General features: G+C 36.2%; 1 protein-coding gene across 2 annotated transcripts in view; it reads right to left on the bottom strand.

Annotated features, from left to right (window-relative positions):
* The window catches only part of LOC143411875 (phospholipid-transporting ATPase IB), a 606,876-nt gene that overhangs the window by 375,876 nt on the left and 204,995 nt on the right, over positions 1-26,005 (bottom strand). For both annotated transcript variants that reach the window (XM_076872750.2, XM_076872751.2), the window contains exon 24: positions 21,446-21,510. In XM_076872750.2, coding sequence (XP_076728865.2) covers positions 21,446-21,510 — 65 coding nt within the window. The remainder of the gene's footprint in view (positions 1-21,445; positions 21,511-26,005) is intronic.

The raw sequence follows: 26,005 nt of genomic DNA, 5'->3' as shown, positions 1-26,005 counted from the left end.
AGTTCTGCATTAAGGAGGAAAAGCCATGGGGAGAAACTTTCAAATATAAGTAATTCAGTAAATTTCATTATAGGATTGTGACAAAAAATTAATAAATTAAATAAATTCATAAATAAACCCACAATAAGCAGCTATGTCAAGAGAACAGCAAGAAAAAATCAGGTCAGCAAGGTGAACATCCCGTGCTCATCTCTAACTTTTTTGTCAGATAAGTCACTTTTTTGTTTTATTCTGCCAAACTCTTCAAATCATTTTCTACTCGCAAAGCAATCCTGTCAATTCTCAATGGAAAGACTGAAAATTCCAAAATTTAAATAAATTAATCTATAAAAATAATGAGCTGCCAGAAGCAAAATCTAATATATAACGTCTGTAAATGCAACATGAATAATAAGGAAAAACATTTAAATTTTAATCTAATAAATAAGAATAAAAATTTGTATATAGTCATTAAATAATAACTTTCCGTATAATTATAGTCAAAACAATTAACTTTAAGAAAATGAAAATGTGAATATTATCATATTGAATTTGGCATTATAACCTGTGTTATTTCCATTCAAATGCAGCAGGATTTTCAGTCCTACTTGAATCTCCTTGTAGAAATTTATCAATTGAATCTTGTCAACTACTAAACTCTAATTAAACTGTACAGTAAGCTATTTATATGTCTGCAATAATTTCCTTTTCAAGATACACCAGACTTCAGTTTTATTCTGCAAAATCATTTTCAATTACATATTTAATCTCTATGTTATTGCTTAAATTACACCTGCACCACCCTCAGCCCAGATCCTGGCTGGAGATTCTGGCAGCAGCTGCCACACATGTCAAAGGGTTGTTATTATGTTCAATGGGAGCCACATGTACTTAGTCTGCCACAATAATTTGTACCCTATGACCTAACTTAAACTATCATGTTTTGCTAAATTTTTTTTAAAGGACAAAGGGTGATTCTTGGTACTCACGATTCAGACACAAAACATAAATGTTTCAGAGGTAAAGCATCCTAGATGTATTATCATCTCTTTAGATCCCCAGACAGAAAACTATTGGGGACCTGGGGAATCTCACAAGCTAAGCTAACCCAAATACTATTCTTAAAATTTAGATTCCATTAAGTGGTCACCAAAAAAATGGAAATAAAGAATTTATGTCTACCCATCTAGAAAAAATTTCACCCACAAAGAAAGAAAAACTGGGCAGGCAAACAAAAAGGTATATATAGGGCACTCTGGGTCCTAGATTCTTGAAAAGAATATTATATTTCAAGTATCAATAACACCACTCTTGTAACACACTTGTAACACAAGTTACAAGTCCAGACAGACTTGTAACTTGTGAAGTTACCTGCTGCAAACCTTTTCCCTGAGCGGCCAGGAGGCAGTGTTGTTATCGTTACATTAAAAGGTGAGGCAGGTGGATGGCAGAGAATTTTGACATATTTTCCTTTCTGTTATATTAAGGACTTTGCATTCTGTGACCAAGAGGGATCTGGAGCAATGAAAACTTGCACACACTTTTGGAGAAAGTATGAGAGTGATAGATCCATTTCAGGTAGAAATTGGGCAATATCTTATAACTTTGTTCTTATTATTGAGTGGTTCAATTTCTGTTTCTAGGCACACACCTGGGAAACTCCTACATATGTACACAAGGAACAGCCCTTGTGAAAACACACAAAGTAAATAACAATCCAAAAAATCTGCCAAGTTTTAAATAATGTACAATTATCTAGAATTAATGTAGCTATATAAATGATGAAAAAATGAAAACCACACAAAGGTACATAATATATAATCTCATTGACATGAAAGTAAAAAATCCCAAACAAGTTTGTCGCTTACAGATACACACACTACTCATGTATGATAAAGGCATAAAAACAGGTCAGTGGATTTCTTAAAGGCAATGAGACAAAAGAGAGAACAAAGGGAACTTCAATTTAAAAAATGGACTGCTTCTTTCAAAAAGTCTCCTGCTATCTGTCTTAATTCCAAATTATGATTCATCTGTTGCTTCTCGGGTATCTTTCATGTAAACAATCATATTATCATACTATTAATTATACTTTGCTTTTTTCTGCTTTACTCCTCTAACTTTTATCATTTGTTCCCATATTTTGTCACACTGGAGCTACACTTTCAAAATAATGTGAGAGGAATATGACAGGGAACATGTCTATTGCATCCTTACTTTCGTAAAAGGACATAACTGTCACTGTATGGTGTGTTACAATGAGCAACAGAGGATTTCATAGTTGTAACATCAGTTTTAAGAAAGTCCACACCTATTCCAGGATTTAGTGTTTACTGATAGTGGTGGTAATGATAAATGAGTGCTAATTTTGGTTGCATCTAATGAGATGACTGCATGGTCTTTTTCTTTATCTGTTAATGAGGCTTAAGCATATTAATAGATTTTTCTTAAGAAATGCATGCTTGGGGCTGGGGATGTGGCTTAAGCGGTAGCGCGCTCGCCTGGCATGTGTGCGGCCCGGGTTCGATCCTCAGCACCACATACCAACAAAGATGTTGTGTCCGCCGAGAACTAGAAAATAAATATTAAAAATTCTCTCTCTCTCTCTCCTCTCTCACTCTCTCTCCTCTCTCACTCTCTCTTTAAAAAAAAAAAAAAAAAGAAAGAAAGAAATGCATGCTTACATAACATATACTTTCTTACATTATTGGATTTGGTTTGCCAAAATCCTTTATTAAAGAGTTTTCCCTGTTAGTTCATACTTGAGATTGGCCTTTTTTTTTTTTTTGTTTGTGAGTATGTGTGTGTGTGTGTGTGTATGTGTGTGTGTGTGGTTTTTTTTTTTTTTTCCTTTGTTATCCTACTGGTCCTGGTTTTAGTCTGAAGGTCTATTTAGCATCAAACTACATTGGAAAGTGTTGACTTTTTCCTACTTCCTGGGAAAATTTGTAAAAATTTCAAATTATCTATTCTTTTAGTACTTGAAAAAACTAAACTGTAAGCAACACAACAGTTCCTGGCTTCTCGTTGTAGGAAAATTACAAATAATGACACCACTTCTTTAATGGCTACAATTTATTGATGTTTTTTACTTTGAGTCTGTTTCTGAAAGTTCTATGTCTTTCCTACATAATCTCCCATTTCAGCTAAGCTTTAAGTTAGCTTAAAGTTGATTGTTGAACTATCTTACTTTTCTATTCTGCTATATCTGTAGCTATTTCTCTCATCTCATTACCAAAATTGTTTATTTTTATCTTTTTTGTTTGTTGCTCCAGCTTACTTAGGGTTTATCTCATTCGTCTTTTTGAAGACTCCACTTTCAGTTTTGTTGATCACTTCTTGTTCCATTTACTAACATCTTTAATTGTATTTATAATTCATTATTTTAAGCCTTTTTTCTTTTACAATATAATCAGTGAGGCTACGAATTCCCCTCTTCAGGATATTTATAGCCCATGAATTTTGATGCAAAGTATTTTTTTAATCATTCAGTTCTGTTTTTTAGTATGATTTTCCTTTGACAGATGAGCTATTTATAAGTGCATTTTAAATTTTAATGTATTATATTAATTGTAATAATTAAATTAAATATATGAAGCATCCTGTACTTTTTTATTTGTGGCAATTGTTATATAAAAAGAACTTAAATCAAGGTGCATTCTGCTATCATGTATAACTAATTACAATAAATAAAAAAAATTTAATGGCTATTATTCAGCTTAGAATAGCAGAGAATATGCTATCATTTATTGCTACATCTATCATCCTGGCAAACTGCCTGACCTATTGAAAGCACTCAAATATCTATTGATTTTAGTATAAATTCAGAAATTAAATATGTATATATTTATGTGTACAAATGTGTGTGTGTATATGTGTGTAGTATAGTGTGTGTGTGTGTGTGTGTGTGTATTTCTCATGTTCCTCCTTTGGGACTTAGGCCTAGAAGAAAAATTCCCACAAGGAAAGAAGGCAAGCATGGCTTTTCTGCCATCTACCACCTTCCATTTGACCTGAGAATACACCATCTACAATTACAAGCACATTCATAGAGTGAGCTTTCAGAAGCTTGCTCCCTGGGTACTCCAAGAGATCCAGAAATATGCTATGAAGAAGATGGGGACGCCAGATGTGCCCACAGATAGCAGGCTCAACAAAGCTGTCTGGGCCAAAGGAATAAAGAATGCCCCACACCATATCCATGTGGGATTATCCACAAAGCAGAATGAGGAAGAAGATTCACAAAGAAGCTCTATACTTTGGTTACGGATGTAACCATTTCTTTAAAAGATGCACAGCAGATGAAAACTGCTGATTGTCAAAGTTACACAGCTGTTTTTAAAAATGCATTATGTTTTTTTAGCCTAAGCATTCTCCTCCATAGGTTTCTTCTTTTACCATCACCTTATAAAAGGAAATCTCACTATTTTTAAAAGCACCATTTCTAATCTGTGTTCCTTATCACAGGAGTTACCCACCAATAAAGCTAATGCTCAAGTAGATTAAGTTACCAAAATATCCTATGTATCCACTTCTGTGAGATTAACAGTGCAAGAAAGTATTTAAGATGAGGTAAAACCTGTAGCAGCAGCAATTATTTATTTATAACTCTGCATCTCCCTGAATTAGCTAGAGAGCCAATCACATCTCATTTCTCCCAAGAGGTATAGATGTGTGTGTATGTGAGTGTGTGTGTATTTCTTTTCTTTTCTTTTTAAAGAAATGCAGCTACAACGAACAATGGGACTAGAATTAAGCCAGTTTCCATTTGACCAGGCAAGGTCGGGGTCAGCAAACTTTATATATGGACAAGATGTAAATATATTAGAATTTGTGGGCCATATAGTCTGTGTTGCAACAGTTTAACTCTGCTGTTGTAGCAATAAAGCAATTGTTGACAAGACACAAATGAATATGTATGGCTGTGTTTCAATAAAACTTTATTTACAATAATAGATGGAGACCTAGAATTGGTCCACTGGCTGGACTCTTACACTAGGCCTAAAAATTATCTACACTGTGTTGTCCAGTATGATAACTTCTAGCCACATGGCTATTTAAGTTAGTTTAAATTGATAGTTCCTCATCCAAACTGGTTATGTTTCCAGTGATTAGTAATCACACATGGCTACCAACTATTCCAATGGTTAGTGTAGAAAAACATTTCCACTTCTCCCTAACTCTTTTTTTTTTTAATACCAGGGATTAAACATAGAGGCACTAAACAACTGAGCCACATCCCAAGACCCTTTTTTTTAAATTAAGAGACAAGGTCTCACTAAGTTGCTTAGAGCCTTGCTAAGTTACTGAGGCTGCCTTTGAACCTATGATCCTCCTGCCTCAGCCTCCCGAGCTACTGGAATTACAGATGTGCGTCACTGCACCAGGCCCTCACTAACTCTTTATAGAAAACGTGTGTTCTTCCCCCCCCCAATATAGCAACCATTTTGTTTCATGCTGGGGTTTTTGTTGTTGTCGTCGTTGTTTTGTTATTGTTCAAACATAGGAGATTCTTTTTTTTTTTTTAAACTTTTTTAATTGATTGTTTTTAGTTATATAAAACATTAGGATACATCTTGACATAATCACAAAAGCATGGAATACAATTTGTTCTAATTCACACTGTTTTTAAATTCAAGTTCCTAGTAAGAAAAGGGGAAAATACCTGAATAGAGTAGGCTAAGTCCAAATGAATATGCTTAGTTGGATAAAGATACTTTTCATTGGGTTTATGATTGAAATTTAAATAGAAGAACTAAGTGTTTGTCTGGAGGAAGGAGACTATTATTTGGCTTTCTGTCACTGTGACAAAATACCTAAGAAAATCAAATTAAAGGAGAAAGATTATTTTGGCTCATAGTTTCAAAGGTCTCAGTCCCTGGTCACCTGACCCCTCTCTCTTTGGGCACTGAAAAGAAAACATGGCAAAGAGCACATAGTGGAGCAGAGATGCTTACCCCATGGCAGCCAGGAAGCAAAGAAAGACAGAGAGGTAGGAAGGGGCCCAAGGACAAGATATAGCTTTCAAGGACACACCACCAAAAACCTACTGCTTCCAGTTGGGCCCTGCCTCCTAAAGTTTACATCACCTCCCAATAGAACCGTCAGCTGGGACCAAGGTTCAATACATGGGCCCTTGGGGAACATAATAGATCCAAACTAATAACACTGGTAACTTTGAACTTCCCCATTGAAAGCAGAGCAGAATGTTAATCTTCAAGGGATAGTAATCATGTTCTAACTTACACATTAAGCTTTGTTTTATATCTGTTACGGATTATCTTTCTTCAACAGTTTTTAAATCATACAGTTAAGATTGTTCTCATACTAAAGATTAAACACACACACACACAAAGTCATTCAATATCCGTACATAGGTGCACATTTGTATGTATGGACACATGGACATGGATGAATCTTTATCTAAGAAGGTATATTGCTCTTGACCTGGAAATTTACAGCAGAAAATAAAATAAAGTATGTTCTTAGACATGAAAAGTTAAAAACAACCTCAATGTCCAATAATAAAGAATTAAATAAATTATGAAAAATATATGATAGAATCTGTGTAGGTTTCTAAAATGGGCTAGAATTACATATTTGTTGATCTAGAAACAGAATTCAGCTTAAGAGAAAAAAATAAGTTAACAAGAGTATCTACTATATATAATACAATTTTTGAAAAAACTACTATATATATATGCACATATATGCTTTTGTATATGTACATATGCATCATGTACACATGCACACACACATACACTGGACATACATGGCAGTTATTATACTGTTGGTGAATGAAAGGGAACAAAAGAGCAATATATATGTTTATATGTGTGGTACATATGTGTGTGTGTGTGTGTGTATAATTTCAACTATATGCTTCCACTTGCCCAAGAAAAAAAATTTCAAAACTTAGCCAAATTTTTAATTGTAGTTTCTGGGTAGTTAGGTTCACACTACTTTTTATTTTCTGTTTTCTCATTTATACCTGTTTTTACAACATGAAATGGATTTGGTGCTTTTTTAAAGGGGGTAAAATGAGGTTTAAAACTATTAGATTGCCAGAAAATCTAGATTATTCTCAAAACAATGCTTGTGGCTCTCATCCTATTAATCAAGTGAACTACATCAAAGGCTCTGTCTTAGGTACATCTTGAAAATCATTCCAAATAAAATATGTCCAGGTCTACAGAAGTCACCTGACATAGGAACAACAGTGCTTGGAAACCTGACCACAGAATCAACTTCACTGATGAAGGAACTTCACAGACTTAAGCCTCTGATGTAATAATTTTTCCCTTACAGTTCCCTGGGGCTCCATGGTCACAGAAAAGCAGGTTGTTATCTCAGCCTAAGACTTATCACCACTGTGAACATTAAACATTTTTCATGATATACCTTTATGATATACCATGTAATTACTGATTTTCTTCACTTAGGAAGATAAGTCCAAGGTTGTCAGGCTCCCTGCAGGCTACACATGCCTAGCACTGTGATTGGATGCTTTGAAGGCTACCATTAGCACTAGACAAAGACTTCTGAGTCCCTGTCCCACCAAAGCCAGATTACACAGATATTGATTATCTCTTGTAAATAATCCCACTGTATGGGAATAATGTTGTAGCTACAGTAATAGAATAAGAAAGTAGAATCTACCTCTGTTTTGTGAAATGTAGAAATAAAAATGTAATAGATTATAAAGAGACTGGTTCATTAGTTTATAAAGTCCTGGTTGGTTTAACTAATTATTTCAAGACTGTTAGCAATATCTATCACAATTAAACAGAGAAAATATTAATTAAAGGACATTCACTTTACTGGCTAAATTTTTTTAAAAATCATAGTTCACTATGAATTAGAGAAAAATAAAGTTACCCATTAGTTTGCTCATCAGGATAAGGAAATCCATTTAACGCGCTAACCTAAGACTTAACAACAAGTTTCAGCAAAACTCACTGGAAACTTAGTTTTCTCCATTCTTCTCCATCGGATCCTTGGAACCCCTGCCAGACAGGCATTCATCTCCACAATGTCCCCAAGCAGCTCTTGACAAGGTTACCAATGACCTTCACATTGTTAAGCCCAATAACTACTTCTCAGACCTCATCTCACTAGACCCATAAGCATCCTTTAATATAGCTGTTCCTTCCTTCCTTCTTGAAACTTCGTCGATTTCCAAAATGTCAACCTCTCATTTCTCTACCTAACCCAGTGACTCCCAGAGCTGAATTCCACAGCTGTCTCTAGTCGGCTGTATGGTATTATTCAGTCCTCTCATGTTTTAAAATCCTTCGCTGAAAACTCCAAGGTATTTCTGTCTATTCCAGACACAAATGTTCAACTGTCCTGGAGATGTCTAAGAATAACCTCCTAAAGTGCCCAAAAGAGATTCTCAATTCCTCCACCATGCCTGCCTGTTCTATGGTCTTCCTCATCTCAGGCATAGCCACTTGCTCCTTCCAACTGGTCCAACTGCTCGGATCCAAACCTAAGAGTCTTATCCTTTTCCCATCCCACATTCACTCTATCAGTAACACCTATCAATTTTTTTCTGTGAAAATACTCTACACCCAGATCCAATTTTCCCCATCATCTGTTCCCTGAATGAGAACAATAGCCTGGCAACTGGGCTCCCTGCCTCTATCTGTGCCTCCCTACAGTCTATTCTTACCCCAGTATCCAAATACCCTCTTAAACGGTATATCAGGTCATATCACGCCTCTGCTCAGATTCCACCAATGACTACCATTTTACTCAGGATAAAAGCCAACTTATAACAATAATCTACCAGGGTAAAGGATATAGTCCCTGCTAGTTCTCAGGCACCCTCTGTCACTGTCTCCTTCACATATGAAACTCCAGCCCCAGGAAGCTCAAAGCAGTAGGAAACATTAGCCTTGGACCTTTGCACTCACTAAACCATGTGCCTGAAACATGAGTTCTCCAGACACAGATGACAATATCATTTACAAATCAAATCAATGCACTTTGGGAAATAAATAGGGGTCCTCTTAAAATTATTCCAGGAAAAGAGATGTAAACTAAGACTATCCCATGCAAAGGGGAATGTGCAGCCTTCCATGCAGACAGCCCCAGAGCTCACTCCCTGCAAGATGTCGGCATCATGATGAGAGAGGACTTCCCCAGCCAGCCACTAGTAACCTCTACACTCCCTGCTACCAGAGTTCCCCTCATTTTGCTTTATATTCCCCAATAATACCTTATTGACACATATGGAAAAAATGTTTCTTAATAGTCTCTTTGTCCTTTAACTATAAATACTGGAAGAATTATTCCTAAAAATAAGTTAGGAAAAAAATATTCAGGCAACATTTCTAGTATACCTGAATCTTGCCCTCACAAAGAGAGGTTAAGAAACAAGTTTGGGTTCTAAACAATAGCTTCTTCCACACACACTGCCCCACACACTGAAGTCATTGTAAGCATTTTCTAAATTCTGATAAAAAATAAGGAAATTATTCCTCTGGTACTGATCATTCTTCCAAGGAATATTCTTAGGAAACTACTGAAAATATTTTTACACAAACTAGATTATGGATACAAGTAATATGTAAGTGTTTCTGGATTACTTTAGTGTTTGTGTACATCCTTTGGACTCTGGATAAGGAATTAAAGGCACTACAATAATAACCACATAGTCCAAAAATAATTTTTTGTGGTTTCATTGTAAATTTGAATTTTGCTTATAGAAATACTGAATTTTTTTATGTTTATGAGGTCTGAATGCTTTCATTGAAATGTATAAAGATTTGGCTCTGCTTCCTGATTCCCATAACCTGAGGTGCTTCTGCCATGGCCTTCTGCCTCACAATGGGCCCAGAGCAATGGAGTCAGCCACCTGTGAACTGAAACCTTTGAAACCAAACTTTCTAAGATGCAAGAGCAAAACAATGGACTTCAGCAATGTAAGAGGCCTTGCTTATCTCCAAGAAAACAGACAGAAAGACCCACCCATTTTTAAGGAAGCTTCCATTATGGTTTCTCTTACATTTAATGTTGTTTTAATATTACTCTTTAAGAAAAAAAAAAAACTATCAGAGGTTTCTATTTTTCATTTATTAAATTTGTGAATTTTCAGATTAATGACTTTCTCTGAACCTATCAGAAACTGAGGAAACATCAAAACAGACCTAATTGAGGAACATATTTCATACTTTCAAATAAACTGCCCTGTTTGCTTAACAATTAATTGATGTTTACAATGAATATTTGTATGTATGCTTGGAGTGTCTTTTTTATAGAAAATTTTGCAATGAAATATTTAAGGGTCAAGAAATATCATCCATGAGCATTACACATAAATGGGCTGAATCAATAAACAACAAAAAAATACACAAATGAACATATACATAGAAGAAAGACAATAAGTAAAATGTTACCTTTTGGGTAAGCTGGATAATGAGTAATGGGAATTCATTATAATATTCTATTTCATAATTTTGAAAGCACTTTTTAAAAATATTATAATCTCTAATATGTATTAATATAACTGAAATTAAACATAAGCAAAATTAAAGAGATTTTTAAATATTTTAATAGTTCTATGACAGATTTTTGTCATTTTCACATCAACTCTTACACCTTTGTAATTGAAAATCTGGTCTACGGCTGGGGCTGTAGCTCAGTGGTAGAGCGCCTGCCTCACACATGTGAGGCACTGGGTTTGATCCTCAGCACCACATAAAATAAATAAATAAAGATAATGAGTCAATCTACATCTAAAAAAAATTTTAAAAAAAGAAAATATGATCTAAATCCAGTCTAAATCACATGCAAGATAATTATTTAAAGAATGACTGAAGAATCTTATTCTAAGTCAGTAATCTCATGCATAAGTGTTACAAAAATTGTTTTTAAAAAATATATATAAAGATTTGTGCATATAATTGTAATCTATAAAAAGAAATACCTTATTTTTTTGGCAAAGAAAAAAGGGAGAAAATAACAAAGAAAAAAGTTTGATAAAAGGAGATCTTACCAAGTAGGTAAATATCACCAGAAATTTACTATAAAGATGGTAGGAGGAAAAATACACATTTTCTAACAAACATTTTAGCAACAACCTTGAAAAAATAAAATATCATACTGTTAAGAGTTACTAGAAGGGAGCCAGGGGCAGTGGCGCATGCCTGTAATCCCAGTGGCTCAGGAGACTGAGGCAGGAGAATCTCGAGTTTGAAGCCAGCCTCAGCAAAAGTGAGGCCCTAAGCAACTCAGTGAGACCCTGTCTCTAAATAAACTACAAAATAAGAATGTGGCTCAGTGGTTGAGTACCCCTGAGTTCAATCCCCAGCACCCACCCCGCAAAAAAAGAGTTACTAAGAGGGGGCCTGAGGGCATAGCTTAGTAGAGGAGCATGTGCTTAACATGTGCACGGTCTTGGGTTCAATCCCCAGTACCTCTCCCCCCAAAAAATCAGGTGCTAGGAGAATTAAAAGAACTCATGTAATGTGGGGGCACTCATGAATATGCACTCAGCAAGTGAGCTTGTGTCACTGCAGAGGCTGCTTAGCATACTGGTTAAAATCTATGACTGCATGTTCTGCAATAAAAACCACATGACAGTGCAAGAAATTCTAAATGTGTCTTTACAAGTGGTCTCTCTAAACCTGAAAAAAAACCTCCTATCACACATTAAAACATCCATGTAATCTTGAAGCAGGAAATAATGACAGCACGCTTATTCACATGCACATGTTCATACTTAAACGTATTTTAGGTAGCTTACCAAGGAGCCATCTGTCATCACAGAAAAGCTCAAATTGGAAAAACTAGACTTTTATAAAAGTAAAACTGAACACAGTTGATTGTGACTTGCAATGAGAATTCACTGTGGGTCAAAGTTTTCCGAGGATGGAGAGTATCCTATGCTTATTCTTCCTTATGCCTCACCTTAAAACCTGGCAACTAGTAAAGCTCTTTGCCTTGAAAGCAACAATAGGAAAAAATAATAATAAACTTCTGTGTAGTCCAGAAATTCACTCATCACTCAAAGTACTGTAAAGAAGCCACTATACAGTAAAGGTCTCACTTCAGTGGTTGAATCTATAAAATATACTGTTCTATACTATAAAATACACTCTTCCCCAGATTCCCACTTTTTACCTATAAATGAGCCCTTGCTAGATGTTGTGTACTGGTTGACTCTCAATCTTCTTCCATCTTCTTCCATGTTCCTTCCCTATAGTGCAAGAACTGGAAGGCTTGATACCACATTTCTCAGACTCCCTTATGATACTAGAAATCTGGGTGAACTGTCTCAACAATATGCATTTGGTCAAGACTGAGGAGACCCAAAGGAGACAATGCCATTCCTCTTCATGTAGGGGAAGTATTCCACATTCTAACATCTCTTCCAACTTCGTAGGTGTAGTTATAGGGAAGCTATAACTCCCTGAAGGGAAGTTATACTCCCTGTAGGCTCCTGGGTAGCAGCAACAATATCCTGACCCCATTAAAAAAAAAAAAAAAAACTGCAGAGGCAAGATCTTGAAGCCTAGCTAGGGCTTTCAGACTTCTCCTTCAGCTTTTCCAATAATTTTGGAAACGCCTAATTTCCTGCTTTAATTTCTTTGCATTTGATATTAGTTCCCCTACCAATTGCTGAGTTACCATCTTTCAACTTCAAACCTTCCCTCCTATGTTCCTTGTGACACTATTTTCCCCACTAGCATCTCACTCCCTGCTGGATCCTAAGAGTGGAGGGAGTTTTAAAAGGAGAGAGGGTGAAAATCTGCAGAAGAAAAAGAAAGCTGCTCCTTCCTGTTGGCTTCCTGTGGGCTTCCCCGTTTGCATGCAATTCCCTTCAGAGTCACTCTTTCAAACTGCAAGTGGGGATAGCTGTGTTCAACGCAATTTCATTTCCAGAAACAAGAGTTGGGTCAGTTTTTTCCTGAGGGTTGTAGTATGCCAACTCCTACCCTAGAACTCTCCTTCACATACTATACTTCATTAATACTTCTTTACATTCAAACCACTGCCCAAATCACTAATGTAACTTTTATCTCCTGATGAGAACTTGACTTGTTACCATTTCCCACCCTGAACTCAGATTCCTCCTATATTTGATATCAGAAGTGGATCTAAAAACCAGTCCAAAGGTGGTAAACTGGCATTGACTATTTCGCTTGTTTAGTTTGATGGCACTGGTGACCTTATCATCAGTGGAAGAAAAACACTAGTTGTCCACAAGAAATAGTATCAAAACAGTTATTTAAATGGTTACTTATGACAATCTTTAAGTTAGTATTTATCAAAAATGTCTTCAAGAGGGAGAAGTGGATTACTCAAATTTTAATTCTGGTACACCATAAACAACTAGAAAACTGGAAAAAAGTATATGAAATAGTTTTTAGAGACACTAAATAGCATGTTAATGAGATGAGCCACATGATAGCGAAGGCTTTCTTATTAAAGGTACTTTCCAAATTGTAGAATTGAAACCACAAAATGTTGCTGAGAAAAATTAAAGATGACCTAAGTAAATAAGACTATCCCATGTTCATGAGATGGAAACTTCAGTGCCACAGAAATAGCAAATTGCCCCCAAATTAATTTATAGATTAATGCATAAATGCATAAATCTATAATTTCCATAACAATTCCAACAGGAAACTGACAACCTGATTCTAAAATGTACACAGAAATTAAAATGTCCTAGAACAACCAAAGTAATCATGAAAAAGAAAAGTTGGAAGATTTGGAGACTCATTACAAAGCTACCATAATCAAGACAATTGAGCATAAAGAGAAATGTACACATGAATGGAATAAGAGTCTAGAAAATTTGTGGTTAGAGGACTAACAAGAAAATGTGGTCTATACACAGAAATGAAATACTATTCCTCCATAAAAAGGAACGGAGTCCTGTCATTTGCAACATCATGATGGAACTGCAGATCATTATGTTAAGCGAAATTAGGCAAGAAAGACAAGCACCACATGATCTCATTTATGTGTGGAATCTAAAAAAGTTGAGAATAGAATGGTGGTTACCAACGATAGGGGAGGATTTATGTTTGGAATCTAAAAAAGTTGAGAATAGAATGGTGGTTGCTAACGATAGGGGAGGATAGTAGGCAGCTCCAGAGAAATGGGTAAGGGTTGATCAGTGGGTAACAAATTACATTTAAACAGCAGTAAGAAGTTCTGGGTTGCTATTATACATTAGGATGCAATAGATAACAATAATGTGCTGTATATTTCAAAAAGCTAGAAGAAGGATTTTTTAAAGTCACCATAGAGAAATGATAAATGTTTGGGGAGCTATGTTTAACCTTATTTAAATACTATGTATCAAAATAACACATGGTACCCCTTGATATGTACATTTTTATATTATATATCAGTTAAAAATAAATTTAATTTAAAATCAACTTAAAAATAAAATTACAAAGTGCTTCTGGAACTAAAAATTAGGAAAAATATAAAACCAAATTTTAAAAATGGGCAAATTTGACAAAGACTTCAACAAAGAAAGACTTTTAAATGGCCAATGAACAAGGAAAAGCTACTGAGCATGATTCATCATGAGGGTAATACAAATAAAACCACAATGTGACAGCATACCCACTAAATGGCTAAAGTGAAAATCAAAAACAATGTAAAATATTGATGAAGCTGTGGAACAATAAGAACCCTCAGATACTCCTAGCCAGGTCATAAAGTAGAAACTGAGTAGCAATTTCTTATAGACAGTCTAGCTTTTATCTCCCCTGTAACTCAACAATTTTACTCTTAGGTATTTATCCAAAAGAAAAATATTTGCCCACCAAAGCATATACAAAATGTTCAAAGCAGTTTGACTTTTAATAGCCTCATACTAGAATTAATTAAAATGTCCACTGACAAGTGAATGATCAAATTGTGATGTATCCTTACAATGAAATATTTAGCAGTAAAAAGTAATGAACTAATAATAAAGCAACATGGATAAATATTGAAGTAATTATGTTGAGCGGGGTGCAATGGCACATGCCTGTAATCCCAGGGACTTGGGAGGCTTAGGCAGGAGGAGCTCAAGTTTGAGGCCAGCTTCAAAGCACGGCCTATTGTAAGAACTGCTGATTAAAGCCAAGTCTTGGGTAGGTCAAGCAGCTGCTGAAACACACAATTATGGCAGGAAGAATACAAGACCACCGTATTGTATAGTTAGCCACTTGTCGTCAACTAGGGAGCTTAATGAATGAAAATTCCACAATCAGGGATCAAGATAAAGTTATAAGACAAGGGGGAGTTATGACAGCCTAAGAGAACTACTACTCTCACAGCTGCACAAATGCAGCTTAAATAATTCTCTGGGCACAAACTCATCAGGTCTCTTCCATGAAAGTTAGGACACTGATGGGAAAGAGCAGGTCCTTAGGAACTGCAACAGGGACATCTGTATCAATTTGAAAGAAACCAAATCACTTTCCTTCAAATCTCATTTGTTTGCCTTTGCTGGCAAATGCAGAACCCCCTCCTCCTCCTCTCTGAGAACAGCCACAGATTTAATCATGCTGTGTGCTTGGAGGGACTACATTGATTGACGCTCCTTTACATATCATGTGTAGGGTGAGGATAAACCAAAAGACCTCCCTGCACGCAATCTCTCAAGCTGTATCACTTCTTCTCACCAAAGGAAATCTGCAGCTTCTGCTCCTCAAAGTCATCCCAAAGGCCTAAGCAAGGCGAAAGGTTCTGCTGTTCTCAAAACACAGCTTTCAAAGAGGCTCCAGCTGTGCTTTTTTCAGTCAGCAAATGTAAGAGCCAAGGAAGCCACCAGATGAGGGGTTCCATCTCAATGGGTAAGACACAAGTTTCACACTCACTTCTGCTCATATTCCACTAAGAGAATTTCACCCCATGACTACACCCAGTCACAGGGATGCTGGACAACAGTTTCTGCCATCGGTGTTATTAATGAATTTTACGTAGTTCTATTTTCATTCCTAATTAGCCATCTCATCAATGACTATACATACTTATTTCAAAAACTTTTTGTTAGATTAATGCTTCACTCAGAACAAATACATCTCTGCCAATATATCTTTCTTTTGGTGGCTCATAAAGAGATAGTCATTTGTACATTTCATAAATTAATACATACTATAAACAACTACACTATTATCCAAATATGTAACAAATCTTACATATTTCATAATTTGTTCAATGACCTTTTCCTTAGAAATTTCTACTAAGGTTCTCCATAGGTCTTATATTCATAGTCAATGTAGTCATTGTGTTCTCCACATTATTACAAATGTTCCCCAATTGGGTTGATGCTTTTTGTCTTTTACAAACAAATATCAAAACACATTTATCATTTGATGACTAGCAGTAGGTTTTGTGAATTTTTGGAGAGTAACAGACTCCAGTATGATAAGTTTTTAATAAAATGCTGATAAAGACACAAATTTTTTTTATATGTAGGATTCTTAGTGTTTAAAAAGTCTCACTTGTCCTTATAATTCCATGTAATAACAGCTAATATATTTCAAGGAACCATATATATTTAGGGAAAGATTCATAGTTAATGATAATAGTCTTTGTGGGTCAGTGTGACATTGGTATAATCTATCTATCCAACATGATCACTGTTAGGACTGATTCAGAAGGTGAAGAACACCTTGACCCAACACACACATCAGGCAATGCCATCACATTGCTCCTGCTTGTCCTACTCTTGTCATCCTCAAACTGCTATTTTTACAGCTGGTTAAAAAAACAGCATCCCTGAGAGTCAATTTCATCAAAACTAAACATAGTTCCTAAATCCATTCAACCCATACACACAGATGGCAGCATCTCACAAAGGGCCAAAAGCACACAAGAGTACAAGCCCCAGGGATGACCCTTTTTATTTGGACCTTTCCTCCTAGACCCATTTCTAGTCAGTATGCCAGGAATAAGGACTAGGGGTGCCAGTAGCAATCTTTAGGCATTATGGATAAAGCTAATTTCTCAGTACTTTTTATTTCAACTAAAAGCAAGAAAATCTCAACACTTTTCCAGCACACTAACATATCTAATGCACTTCATCACTCATCCTTATTTCAAAGACAACTATGTAACAGAGTTTAGATGTTATTTTGTCAGCAATTGAAAAGCCCAAAACACAGGTAAATTCTGTTTATAGCATCTGGAGGCCTAGCTTGGGCATACTTATTGGTTAGGTGAAGGTGATAGATGCCAGCTCTGGGTTTTGAGAAAAGCCTCTTATTCCCTTATGCATGCAAGAGATGAAGTAAGGGTAGCATAGTACAAATTCTCAGGCCCTCTCCTTTGCTCCTGTCTTGTGTGCTTCATCATCAGAGCCCTGAGATCTTAAACATCAACTTGGGAGCTCCACTAGGCATCTGCCATCTAATTCATTGCCCCAGGACTCTGATTTTATTCTACATTGATCAAATGAAATTTTAATGAGAACAGGAATACCTGTAACCCAACTAAAGAATGAGGGGAAGAAGGAGGATACAAGGAATACTCCTGAGTGGACATTAGACAAAATAAGGTGTTCAATACCCTTGGAATATTGAACAACAAAAAATAAAATAGTAGAAACTGTTTCTTTGCAGAGCAGATACTGAACACTTTGAAGTCATTATACTTGTAATGGATAATTTGAATTGTCGACTTGATTGGATTAAGAGAAGCTGATGATTAGGAGGCTTATGGGTATGTCAATTAGAGTGTGTCTAGGAGTGATTGGCATGTGGGATAGCCAATTGAAATGGAGACTCTCGCTAAGTGAGGGCAGCACCATCCAATAGGATGATGGCTTGGGTGGAATAAAAGTTGTAAGAACAAGGAAGCAGCAGCAGGTCCAAGTTCAATTCCTCTTGACCGGGTTCTTGATTGCTGCTGTGATCACTGAGAATATTGGATTCTCACTTCTTCACTCTTCCAAAGTGGACTCTGCCAGTGATTCTCCAGAAGCCTCTGTCTCAGACTGGGGTAGCACCCTTGTTCTGAAGCTTCAGTCTCTTGGACTGTGCAGATACTTGTTCTTCCAGCCCTCCCTGCAGCAGCCATTGTGGACTATCCAGCTTCTAGTTGCATTTATTAGTGCAACCTAATAAATCACCTTTTTATAATTATATTTCCTATTGATCCTATTCCTCTAGAGAATCCTGACTAATACAATACAAAAAGATGAATGTTATGATTTAGTTGTGGTGTCCCCCAAAAGCTCATGTGTGAGTCAATGCGAAAAGATTCAAAAGAGAAATGATTGGATTAGGAGAGTCTTAATCTAATTAGTGAATTTATCCCTGATGGGATTGGCTGGATGGTTACTGGAGGCAGGTGGGTGTGGTTGGAGGAGGTAGTTCATTGGGGGCATGGCTATGGGGTATTGAGGTGTATTCCTCTGCCAAACACACCACCATAATGTTCAGCCTCATCTCAAGTCCTGAGAAATGAAGCCAGCCTTCTATGGACTAAGACCTCTGAAACTGTGAGCCCTGAAATAAACTCTTCCTCCTCTATAAGTTCTGATCTAGTCCTTTAGTCACAGCAGCAAAAAAAAACCCTACTAAAACAATGATGTTGCACTAAAGAATATTAGGCATGCACCTGTAGACTTTTCTTATTGCAATATCACAATCACTCTTTGATCAGGTGGACCAAAAAACTCCAACTGTGCCATCAGTCCAATGGTGTTATCTAGATCTGAAGGCCATCTCTTGGATTCCAGAGAATTCCATACATAGAGGGAAGATACAGGCTCATCTCTGAGTACCTAGTTTTAAAGTTGTGGATTCCTTGGAACTGGGAAGTCATTAGGAAACAAGACAGGCCCAAGTGTAGACGCTGTGCAGACACCAAGTGTCACAGGAATCTCTCTGCACCCACAGCCCACTCTCCTTTCCACAGAGGTGCTATTTCATCTTACCCAGCTTCTATTCCCTAGTAAGATCATCCTGCCCTTGGCTATCATGGCTGCCCAAGTCATTGCTTTATCAGCATGGCTTTTAAATAGAAGTTCTTACTGAGAGATGGAAAATTATCGTAAGTTTGTTCATTTATTCCCTCCATTACTGAGCTCCTTATATGTGCAATGCAGCACTGTCTTGAAGGTAGAGAGGGAAAAAATCAATCAATCATTTCAATAAAAAGAAAATTAGATTTTTACCCTAGACCTTACATCCTCAGACACTAGAGGGAGACAGATAAAATGGAAAGTGTTCACAATAGCAAAAAACACCAAACAACCCCGATTGAAAAATGGCCAAAGGACTGAATAAACATTTCCCCAAAAACTATTTACAAATGTCCAATAAGCGCATGAAAAGAATGCTAATGTCACTAATCATGAGGGAAAAGAAAATCAAAACAACAATGCAATAAGACCCTCATAGTATGAGAATAGTTATTATTAAAAAGAAAAACAGAGCAAAGCTTGAGTTAGCAAGAATATTGAGAAGTTGGAATTTCTGTCCACTGTTGGTAGGAGTGCAAAATGGTACAGCCACTGTTGGAAAACAGTACAGTTCCTCAAACAGTGAAACATATCATTACCATATGATCCAGCAACTCCACTCCTGGTATATACCCAGAAGGATTGAAAGCAGGATCTTAAAGAGTACCTGTATACCCATGTTCACAGCAGCATCATTCACAAGAGCCATATGGTAGAAGCAACTCAAGAGTAGATGATGAATGAATAAATCAATAAATGTAGTACATACATATAACAGAATATTATTCAGACTTTAAAAGAAAGGAAATCCTGTCATATTCCATAACATGGATGAACCTGAAGATATCATGTTAAATAAAGTAAGCCAATCACAACAATCTCAAATACTGGGTGATTCATTAATATGAGATAACTATAGTTGTCAGATTAATAGAGACAGAAAGTTTCCAGTGATGGTAGGAGGTAGAGTTGGAGGGTCGTTGCTTACTGAATTTCAGTTTAGGAAAGCAAAATTTCTGGAGATGGCTGTATGACCATATGAATGTACTTTATAACACTGATTTGTAGACTTAAAATGATTACAGTGTATTTTACCACAATTTACACACATACAGTATTTTCATTGTTAAAATGTTTTACAAGAAAAACCAGAGACAAGTGCAATAGGTGATACTAGGGAGGTTGGAACACTTGGGAGACTGCAGAGCATGTGAGAAGTAGATCCTAACGATGAGGCATGACCTGGGATTCTGGGATTCTTGCAGGCTGTTGTAGTTTAGATGATGAACATCCCCCAAAGAACCATGGTTGGTTCACAGGGTTGTGTTATTGGGAGGTGGTAGAGCCTGTGAGAGGTTGGGCTCTGAGGGAGGTATTTTGGTCACTGGGGGCATGTCCCCAAAGGGGATTGTGAGGCTCTAGTCCCTTCTTCTCTCTTTTGCTCCCTGGCCATGAGGTGGGTAGTTTTACTCCACCACACACTCCTGCCATGATGTGCTGCCTCACCACAGGCCCAAAGCAGTGGGACCAACCAATCATGGACTAGAACCTCTGATACTGTGAATCAAAACTAGCTTTTTCTCTTTACAAGTTAATTTTCTCCATCATCTTGCTATACTCACAGGAAGCTGACTAATACTCAGGCAATGATATTAAAAGGATAAGGGTCACAGTGAGATGAATCTGAAGCACTCATGCCAAGGACGGCCTCTTGCTGATGTTGCCTTGGAGACACACAGAACTGTGGGCTCTCCCTGACCCCTGCCCTTAGGGTTGTAAAGGGGCAGGCAGCATCTTGGTCTTCACAGAAGGATGCATGGCCTACTGGTCCCTGGAAGGTGTCTATGGGTGTCCACCAGGAACCTGTTAAGTCTTGACAAGTGGAATCTTATATTCAACTCTTATTTTTACATCAAATCACTTCACAGATTACTGGTTTCCTTCAGATCAGCTCCTATTCCTGGTCTCCTTGGTGGTTTTAAGCCATGACAAGGTGGGAACATGCCCATAAAATACGCAGAGAACCATGCTATTCAGTCTTCCATGAGCTGGTGGCACTGGGCAATTAAGTGCTTATGTATCCTATTCCTTTATAAAATTTAAACAACTCTTAACACTTGAGCATTTCTTTTTTTTTTTTTTTTTTTTTTTTTTTAGGTTTGTACTGGAAAAAAAATCCTACAAATCTCTTTTGTAAACTACACTGGAGTTCACCACAATGTAAGTCATAACAGGTTCATCCATTCATGGATGTACTTCATATTTAACAATTAAAGGTAAACCAGATTAGAACTTTCTCATTGTAAATGCACAATTCTAGGTGAGTGAAAGTAATATTTCATGAGGCAATATCAGAACTTTACTATCTTGATGTTTTAAGAATAATACTTTATGATACCTGCTGATAAATACAATAGAAAACAGATGCAGTGGTTTTATCATCTTTTTCTAGAAAAAGAACAATCTCTGATTAATAATCATAATAGAAAAATAGTTTTAAAAATTTTTATCAAATACAACTTTCAAAAAACTACTTACATCCAAAGAGTCCTCTTTCATTAGGATAAGGGTCATATTCTGTGACACCAATCGGCAGGAATAGCCTAAGTGGAGAAGGAATAACATGTGAATTTAACATTCCTCCTGTGGGTTCCTCAATTCTCAATGGCTGACCGAATTCAACCCCCCTTCTTTTGTCTACCTTATTACCATTTTAAGCCTATTGGTTAACACAGAGGACTAAGGCAAGGATGAAGAAACCATAAGCCTGAATTGAATTTGATTCCTGCAGACAGTGTGAATAGAACTGGCTAAGAAGGTCTTTCTAACTAAAGGCTAAAATAAATACTTGTCAATTTTCTGTGGATTTTTCTTTATCCTTGTTATCCTTGTATAACATTAGGATAAGCCTTAGATTATCTAAAATAACAGAAAACACTTTAGGAAGACAAATGCTATCCAATGGTGCTCCTAAATCAGCATAAACATGCCTACTGGAATAGCAAGTTCCTTTGTTTCCTTTGTAAAAAGTAAGTAATTCTCTCAAGTTTCAAAGGAATATTATTGTATATTGAGGGATCCACTTTTCCTACCAGAAGTTCAAAGTAATTCCCATTTCAAGAATAAAATCTGAGTTTAAAAAAAAAAGAAATTGTTTTATTTGAAACAAAAGGATTCCTAAGTAGTATCAGTAATTTCAATCTTATTGTGAAATAAAGTCATCTCTATAGCTTAAGAGAGATACTTTCTTCTGTTTTTCCTCCCAGGACAGGAGCATATTTTCTATGAAGCTCTTTTCTTCTCAGTGGTCACTCACAGATCAAGACAGGAGTACCTCCTAATTACTCCCCTCAAATTCACAGACTCTATGGAATGAAATGGCTCCAGCCACCTCAAAGACCCACAATGACCCCCAGGGCTCCCAACCCCCATTTCCATTCAGCTTACTGAGAAAAAGCAAGAAAAGAATCCTAGAAAACCAGACTTCACAACCAGTTTTTTCCTCAACATCTCAAGATAATACATTGATGATTATAGAAAAATGAAATAAATCATCAAAGTTTAGAATTTTAACCTTCAATTAAACATGTTATGATTTCAAAGAAGAGCCTTAATCAATCCTGAGATGAAGGGTGGGAGCCCTGGATTTTTCTTGCAGAACACCTATAACATCCATTCTCATAGGTGCTTGGTTGAAGGGGAAGAGCAGGCAGGCATTTAACTAGTGAACAAGAAACAGAGATCTGCATGTGTGTCCCTTCTTGTTCCCCAGGTCTCTTTTCATCTCTAGGAAAACCAATAGCAGGCACAAAACAAAATTCAAGGCAGATGAAAATTAAGACCAAGAAAATCCTTTGTGGATTTTATTTGTTTGTTTTGGGGGCAGATAATAAAACCTTGTGTTTGTTTACTTCAGAATGTACAAAGAGTGTCCCTTCCCTCATGACTCTCATTTGGAATATCTTGTAAAGCACCTCAGAACACAAGTTTTAAACCACAAAATTATGACTTTTAATCTAAATATTCCTTTTTAAAGCCATATTTTAAAAGATAGAGCTCAGGATGTTTAACAATAGCTATGTCAAAGGAATGAGATTATTTCTCTTGTAAAAACCACCACATATTATTTTTAAAACTAAAACAAACCAAATAATGTCAAATCACAATAGTACATGGGCAAATACCTATTAGGTTTTCAAAAGGGCAGGAGGACAACAAACAATTTTGTATACATGTTAAAGTTAATTTTAATAACAGTTATGGGTTAAAGTAAGCTGTTCCCAGAATGCTATTCACAGTTTCACATAGAAGGACTGGAATAATCAAATTCTTTGTTTCCCATTAAAATTTTTCACTCCTGTAAGTTCTTAGATTAGGCCCAGAAGAGAGGGCTACATTTTTATTTTCACTAACAAAAGGGGATATTGCAACTTTAATCATTTTCCTCTATGTTGGGCTTACTCTTCATCCCCAGAGACTTCTAGGAACTTCATGCAATGTTGACTGTTACAAATTTAGTATAACTAATGCAAAAGGATTTACTGGTCGTATTTTATTTGAACAACAGCTGCAGAAGTGAGCTGTAATTTTTAAGCTCTAGCTTTCTGCTTTATTTTATATTTTGCAATTTAAGTAAAATGCCATTTGACAACTGAAGCTACACAAAGATATTATGGAAAAACCCTAAGTATTTTTCTAGCCATGGTAGGAAGAGGGCAATAAATAAAACTACTGACACTTTCATGAATTCAAATATACAAAGCTAAAGGCTTCTGAGAAGAAACAGATTAAGCTTTTTTAAAAAAAAATTGGAAAATGAATCAAGATTTTGCTTAGAGAATTATCACATAGAACACTTGCCCTAGACAGACCATGGAAGTTTAACCCAGTTAATTGTGACTTAACTAATGTAGCAAATCAAATTATGTCAATCCAAGTTTGGTGTGCTTGATTTCTAATGTTTTTGGATAAAATGAGATCAACTCTTGGAGAAGAGCCAGGTATATGGAAAGTCAATCCACACTTGTAAATTGAAGTCTAGTTCTTTAATCTCACAATCTAACAAGACGGCCATAAAATGACTGAGAGGAGAACCTTTGGGATTTCACTTTTTACCACAGCTGAAATTAACAGCACACTACAAAAGGGTTCAGTTTTTCTACTACCTGAGTATACTCAACATTCAAAGAAATTAAATTATTACAGAATCAAAATGATTTTAAGACAATAAAATAATTCTGCACACCAGAAAATATTACCAACCAAATTTCCCAGATCTCTCAACCAGTTTCATATATTTTCTATAAGCTCATATTGTCCAAGATCTCTAAATCCAGATTTTTCTGGAGACATTTTTGAAAAGGATAAGGGTCATATTCTGTGACACCAATTGGCAGGAATAGCCTAAATGGAGAAGGAATAACACATGAATTTCTCATAGATAAAAGGACAGAATAATTTACCCTTACTAACTGCATCCTGGGATCAAATCAACCAGGCTCTCCATTGCTGTGATTCAATAAGGTGCTCACAGTCCCTAAGTATGTTGTTGGTTCTAAATGTTTCCACAGAGAATCTGGTCAATCAACATTTGAGTGTGAATGAATAAAAATATTGCCAGACACCAGGAATAGATGGTGTCTACTCCAGATGGGGTCAAGGAGATACAGTCCAGAATCCTCCATTATCCAGAAAGCCAGGAAGCTGAGGATTCATCAATGAAACCACATCCATTGACACCTTCCTTCCAGACCCTCAGGCCCTTCTCAGAACCCTTTAAAAAAAGAACACGCTGCCCCATCCTACCTCACGCGTTCCTCTCCAAACTGAGCCATCCTTATCCATTTTATGCTTTTTTAAAATTTTTGTTTATTTTTTTTTTAGAAAATTTTGAAGGCTCGAGTTTTAAAATTGTCTCAACTTTGAAGCCTTCCCTGGTCTTTTGTAACTCATACATTTTTCATTCTGGGAAGTGGATCTTGCATGCCATGGTTAAGTATTCTGACTTTAAGCATCTTCACACCTATGTGACCTATTCTAAGTTACATCATTTCTCTGTGCCTCAATTTGATCTTTAGAGAGAGAATAATGTGTACCTCCATGGGCATTCAATCAGAGTTTTCTGTAAAGGACTTAAAACAGGATCTGGCACATTATAGATAACATCACTAGTACCTATTATAAAAACCAGTTTTGATTAATAGTCAAACTACACCATATTTTCTCATCTATTTCATTCTCTAATTTGTCTCCTAATTCACTCATGCCCCAGATAGGGTAAATAAATTCCCCAAGCCTATATTGGCAACAATGTTGTGATAAGTAATCAAGAGATATAGGTGTGAATTTTCTGTGCAGAATAATAGTAAGACTGAGAACACTGCTAGTGTTAAAGTTTCACCTGAGAATGGGGATTTGACTTCCTTTTAAGAAGCAAGGTAATAACAGGCGGAGTAAGCACCCTATTTACTCACTTTTCAAAAGTAAGCATCTAAAACAATTGATATGTAGACCATAACATCATAATTATATACATTCATAATAAAATTTACTCCAAATTTTTTTTAAATATAAAAACATAAGACCATAAGAAATGTTTTTAAAGTATCAATTAATAGACAATGAAATGTATGAACAATGGGAGAACTCAGAGGTCCAACTAAGAAATGGTTTGAGACAAAAGCTATTTCCAACTTAATGACTTTAAAGTGGAATACATGCTAAAAATTCATTCTCACTCATCTCACATCCATTAGACAAAAGTTATAGACTCTGAAAACTCCACATCTATTGTATGACTCCTCAATAGACATCTTATCCAGTGGTAATAAGGAAATGACGACTATGTGATTCACAAAGGCCACATCTGAAAATTCACTTTAGAGTAGGGGATGCCAAATTTTTAAGCTAAAAAAGAAAATTGCCAACTCCCCCAAAACACAGCTAGTTAGCATAAATTCAAGCACAGCACTGCAGGATTCTGGCGACACGCCAATTTCAAATAGTAAAACCCACAGGCAAGATGATAGTCGCCTGACAGTCTATCTACAAAAAACTCATTGGCTCATTAGGGACACAAATATCCTGGAACTTAATTAG

Source organism: Callospermophilus lateralis, chromosome 12 (genome assembly GCF_048772815.1).
Source record: "Callospermophilus lateralis isolate mCalLat2 chromosome 12, mCalLat2.hap1, whole genome shotgun sequence".
Classification (NCBI taxonomy): Eukaryota; Metazoa; Chordata; class Mammalia; order Rodentia; family Sciuridae; genus Callospermophilus; species Callospermophilus lateralis.
This window is presented reverse-complemented; position numbering and strand designations above follow the sequence as displayed.